The following is a 5,934-nucleotide window of genomic DNA, read 5'->3' as shown; positions in this document are numbered from 1 at the left end:
CGAGTGTAATGAAGAGAACGATGCACCTATGCTCGCGCGCTCGAACTGCGCGTGCGGACAGAGAAAAGGAGGCAGAAGTAAAACAGGCATTCTGGCGCACGGCTGGCTGTCTGTCTGCTTCTCTCATTACATAATATACGTTAGTATTCTTGCTATCACGATTCGGAGTATTTCACTCATGCACCATTGTGTTACGTAGCACATTTCATCATCAGCCTAAATTCATGTTCACTGCAGGACGAAGGCCTCTCCCTGCGATCTCCAATTACCCCTGTCTAGCGCTAGCTGATTCCAACTTGCGCCTACAAATTTTCTAACTTCGTCAACCCACCTAGTTTTCTGCAGTCCTCGAACGCGCTTCCCTTCTCTTGGTATCCATTATGTAACTAGTGATCCACCGTTTATCCATCCTACGCATTACATGGCCTGCACAGCTCCATTTTTTCTCTTAATGTCCATTAGAATATCGGCTATCCCAGTTTGTTCTCTGATACACACCGCTCTCTTCCTGTCTCCTAACCTGAATTCGTGTGCCCTTGCCAAGCTATTGAACATTATGTGTGTCTTCTGCATATTCATCTTCAACCACAGCAGTAGCGCACCCAGGATCTCTGCCAGGGGGGGGGGGGGGGGGGGTTGACAGTTTGCCAATACCATCTAAACAGCGCTAATTTCACTTTCTTCGGGGGAAATTGTCAAAAAATGCGCTTTTTGCGAGTGTGCAGACGATTGCGCGTCTTACATCTTAGTTGCAGTACTGAAATGCGTAAGGAAAGAAAAGGGGTTAAACAAAAGAGCGGGTTAAGTCGGCCTCAGGGGGGGGGGGGGGGTTACAACCCCCGAATCACCCCCCGTCGGTGCGCCACTGAACCACAGTCTTACAGTTCCTCGGTTCAGGTCCTCAATATTTTAACCATACTATTTAACACATTTACCGATACTATTTAACCAACGAGTTTGCTAAACTGAGGGTTCCTACTGATCTGGCATGACATTACTGCTGAATTTCAATTTTGCAATTACAACACTGTATTAAAGTGGGGACTAGAAAGTTACTAGTAAGCATTTTTATTGGCTACCTGCACATATTCAACGTAGAAGTAATATCTGCACCTTAGGTAATTCATCTCGACAATTCCAACGTGCCAAATAACACTATGTACGTCTTGTGATTTAAAAACAACGTTTTTTTTCGTGCCAAGAAATAATTAACACATGATATACTGGCTTTTATTCACTGCTTGTTTCTAGCAGCTGCTGTCAATGGCGCTTATGTTCCCCTATATTCCTTACAGAGCGTTATCGTCAAAAGAGGCGGAATGCTTTGATGTTCATTGCGCTGACTTGAATATTCATGAACATATAGGGTGTTCTTTTTTCACCAAAACATTAAAAACTGCCTGTGGCAGATAGCACAATTTTAACCTTAGATATTTATTACTCGATCAGGCGGCCATTGCTTCTACGAGAAAACGCTGTTTGATGAATTGAAGCAAAAATAACTGGAACACCAGTGCCCATTTCGTCAGGCAGTTTGAAAACTAATATCTCACAAATGGTGCATTTCTCAGAATTCGTTCCAAGTGGGAACGCCTTGCCAACTCCCTACCTACATTTCGCATATTAAAATATGTGCCATAAGATAACTAATTCAGAAGAGCATTGAAGTAATTACGGTAATTCATCAATTAAGCATTTTGATTTTTCGTAAAATAATGGCTGCTTCATCTAGTCATTTATATTCTGATGAGCCGCCTATCCTGCAGAGGAAGAAGTTGCATAGCAGTCGAGAAAGAGGACGAGCTGTGCCCTGGCGCACCATCTTTGTTGTTATGGTGTCACTCGCTGTCACTGTGTAAATATTGTATATAACCCCTTTTTGACATATCCCCGTAACAATACCAACGGTATTAATTGTGCTGTCAGGCGCAGGCCATTCCTAAATGTATTCTGCAGTGTCTCTTTCCAGTCCCATACTGGGCAACCATTTTTGCTTTTCCTATGGCTGTTCGCTGATATATCGCACTTCATTTATTGCCACTATCAATTTGCTTGTACACATGATTTATGAGTTCCGAGAGCAATGTTTCCTCCCTGCGCCCTCGTTTTCTGAAACGTTTTGATCGTACTATCTGACTAACGTCACTGAAACGAGGAAATGGTATAATCACAGTTACTGACGCATCATCTCGATGAAGAAACCGCCGAAGAAGAGGAACATAGTAGAGCAGAAGGTGAGGCTGGACAATGCGTAGACGAAGTAGTCGAAGATAAAGTTGGCCAGCCAGTAGACGCGGATGGAGACGCCCGTGAGCAGCTGCAGCTGGCGGCTGCCACTCCTGCGGTCTACGACGGGGAAGAGGCCGCACGCAGCGGTCATCATGGCCAGGGACATGGCTCCGAACGCGAAACGCTCCAACTGCCGCTGGATGACCTCGGGCGAGTCCTTGTCGTACTCGACCGACTCCTCCAGGTTCTTCTGGGGCCGCACCCGGAGTTTGATGGTCGCCGTGTCGTCGCCCACAGTCCAGCGCAGCAGCGACGTGTGAACCAAGTTCAAGGCGATGACGGCGCTGTGGTACACCTCGCCACTGTACCTGCGATTACGTCACCAGTGCTTTTGAGAAACAATTCTGTAAATAGCCTCTTGCAAAGCATTTACGTTATGCTATTAGCTTATGCTTCATTTGAGCCTGCAAGTAACCGCTGAACCGCCAACTTCTACTAAATCTATTTTCCTCCGCCGACTATGTCGCATGGGTTGTTTGTATTGTGGTTAGGCGTGTCCCATTGTTCTCGCAGTTTTACTTGATGACGCTCATAAAATTATTTACGTAATAAATATATTGCACGAAATAGTTAAAAGGCTAATTGAACGCTTTCCTAATTCTGTTCAAACATAAAGTTTCTTTTCAAAGAAACAAAATTGATGCATGGAAATTTGGTTCAAACAGAAAGCTTCTTTTAGAAGAAACAATGTCTCACGGGCCCATCTACACCATAAAAATATCAACGGAATAAAAGCGCTACTGAAATGAGTGTCATCCAAGGCAGCCGCTGTGGTTCGGGCTACGGTACAACGCTTAAATAAGCGCTAACAGGCAACAGGTACAGAAATGTTAACTGAAGTGTAAAGCACCAACTTTATGCAAAAAACGAGAGCACATAAGCGGTGTTCGTGAACATTGCTGCACGAAACAGAGCTATAGCTGGTGCGGCGCCTGCGCTGCCGTATATGTAAAGTTTTGATGAACAGCAAGATCTTGGGTGCATCTGTCATGACAAGAGGAAGAGGGTGCTTTGGCGAGTCACGTTTTTAAGCCCGACAAGTAGCAGATTTAGGCGGGCCAACAATTATTCGTGGCGTAAATGACAGTGCTTTAGGCTCCGGTGATATTAGTGTTTTCGCCTGTCCGTCAAAGTATTGCAGAGAGAGGAGTGCCAGGTCACCGGAGACCTTTGCCTCAGTGGCCACAATGGTGGCGCCACCTTAACCGGAGAAGGCCCAGCACTTGCTGCTGCGACCAGTGATACAATACTTATCTGTCGGTTTTAAGTTCTGATTCCTGCTGCTTCCACTAGAATAACCGGTCCCTGTCAGTGGTGTCAAGATATGGCCCGCTATATTCACAACAATCGTATGCGAATTCAAGTCACACGAGAAAACAGTACGGTATCGTAGTACGGTGTAGTAATGGTACCTGCTACCATTATTTGTTTCAAGAAATGCCCTGTATTAGGAATAATGGGAAGCAACCGTTCTCTTTGTAATGTTGAAGGTTTTCTTGAAGGTTTCAGTACAAAATTCTGATGAATTTTGTTCAGTACAATGCCTAGTGTTTGCCCCCCTGTTCTGATATTAATCTTTTTATCTTGTAACCCCCCTTATACAATTCCCTTTGGCCCTGTAAGATTCAATAAATAAATAAATAAATAAATAAATAAATAAATAAATAAATAAATAAATAAATAATAAATAAATAAATAAATAAATAAATAAATAAAGAGCCATGTGGAAGGCTTTCACATTCGAATTATACCACTGCTTACTAAAGAAGACTATGCGTGTTCTCGTTCAAGTAATATTTGTGCAATGAAAATCATGTTACAAAACTCAAAATGTCCCGGCGACATCTCACTAATGCAAGAAATAAATGTGAGCTGAAAGTACACACTATAGGATGTGCTTTCTTCCCGTTTCGTGTAAGTTTAAAATGGCCAAGGTTGCATTGCAGTTCGTGCCCCATGAGTGTTCGTGTCAATGTTCTCAGGTGAAGCTTGAACAGCTTCGGAAATTTTATAGGATATTTACATATATATGATCTGTCCAAAATATTCTAGTCAGAAGAAGCTTTTACTTAGTATTTACTAGTATTTTTTTACGCACAGGGTAACAACACATGACCTCAAAGTGGTCTCCAATTGCTGCAGATTTGCTTCAGAGGTACCGTAAAAGCAAGCGCAGAGCACTGCTGGTAAGTAACTGAGGGGACTGCCGCAGCAGAAGTTCTTACTGTTGAGAATTTGTTCCACCCAGGCATATTACAGCAGATAGGTTCCTCAAGTTGGGTTCGAAGTTAGGTGGCCGGAGATAGGTGATGGCTTCGCATACGCCGTGTTCGCGCGCTTAGTTCGCATTCAAGCTAGAGGCAGCCCAAAGGGCAATTCACTCGCTGCTGCTGCTGCTCTTCATCAGGCCAGCGTTATGCCAGCGAGTGTTCGTGTTCACCAAGCGAGTAGCGGTCGTGTTTGCCTGCGAGTGCGTTTCACAACGTGCTTAGTAACTTATTTAGGGAGAAAATTTTTACAGCAGTTTATGCAGGTGATAAAGCTTTAACTTTGCTTAGTAGAGTGGTCCAGTAATTTGTTATCGCAATCAATGCTTCGCCTTTCGAGCAAAACTGCGACTTTTTTTCACTGTTCTTACATTTCCCCCTGTGTTCCTTGATTTGGAAATATAAAACATTCCCCATGAAGGGGTGAATGGGAAATATGGTATTTCTTTCGCGAATTGGCGCTTGGCCGCCAGATTCGCTACACAGAACGATGCACAGCCACCAAGTTTCTCAACCCATTACAATACGTCATGTTTGTCTTGTGTCGCACCATCGTGTGTCGCACTGTCCATATGTTTCCTGAGTAGCTTTCAGGCAAATATGGCATCACTTCAGGGCCTGCAGTAGCATACCTCGAACGGAATGAATGTCGCCACAACGTACCAGGCGATCGCCAGCCTGCCTTTGTAACTCTTGGAGACACCCAGCTGGACGACAGCCTCGCTTGGGTCTTGGCGCGTGGCAGATTTTTTGCCAATGAGGAAGAAACTTGCGCCGGCCACGTAATTCAAGTACTCCTCCATGTTGCGAACACCAACTTCCAGGAGGTAGTCCGTGATGTCTCGAACCCGTGTGGCCTGAAAGGTTGCAATGCAACCAGCAGGGGCGAATTTGTTAAAGTGTGCAAAAACCTACATCTATTTTGACATGCACTTTCGGACAACTATTTCCGACTACTAAACAATGAACGTCTATGGCCAAGTCTTGGAGGAGCGCGCATCAGATGTAGCATGACGAGGAGATCGAGGGCACAAATCGTCATGACATTGGAAAAGTTCCATTTCGAAAGTCTATCTCTGAGCTCCGCGATCTCATGCTCGCGAAACATGCATGGCTGACCTTCAGAGGAAGCTTAAGCTCAGGAGCTCCTATCTAAATGCGTGGTAAATGAGAAATCTTTTTTTCTCGGCAATCTGTGTACCAAATTCGATCAAATTTATTACGTCTGAAAGAAAAAGTTAGGATCTGGTGACTGTTGCAAGTGTATTTCTCATTTATGTTGTCGATTATTTAATAAAAATTGTTGAATATTGGTAAACTAGTAAAAAGAGATGAACGAAGCTTACAAATCAATAACTCTGTACGAGGAACAGATATC

General features: G+C 44.0%; 1 protein-coding gene across 1 annotated transcript; it reads right to left on the bottom strand.

Annotated features, from left to right (window-relative positions):
• Nucleotides 1-2,150: 2,150 nt before the first annotated feature.
• On the bottom strand, nt 2,151-5,459 carry LOC125946567 (uncharacterized). Its single transcript, XM_049670061.1, has 2 exons — nt 5,220-5,459; nt 2,151-2,597 (listed from the first exon to the last, which is right to left on the bottom strand). The coding sequence occupies exons 1-2, from the start codon at nt 5,357-5,359 to the stop codon at nt 2,174-2,176; spliced, it is 564 nt and encodes a 187-aa protein (XP_049526018.1). The 5' UTR covers nt 5,360-5,459; the 3' UTR covers nt 2,151-2,173.
• Nucleotides 5,460-5,934: the final 475 nt, after the last annotated feature.

This window comes from Dermacentor silvarum, chromosome 7, assembly GCF_013339745.2.
Source record: "Dermacentor silvarum isolate Dsil-2018 chromosome 7, BIME_Dsil_1.4, whole genome shotgun sequence".
Classification (NCBI taxonomy): Eukaryota; Metazoa; Arthropoda; class Arachnida; order Ixodida; family Ixodidae; genus Dermacentor; species Dermacentor silvarum.
Note: the sequence above shows the minus strand (reverse complement) of the source record. Positions and strands in the feature narration are given on the sequence as shown.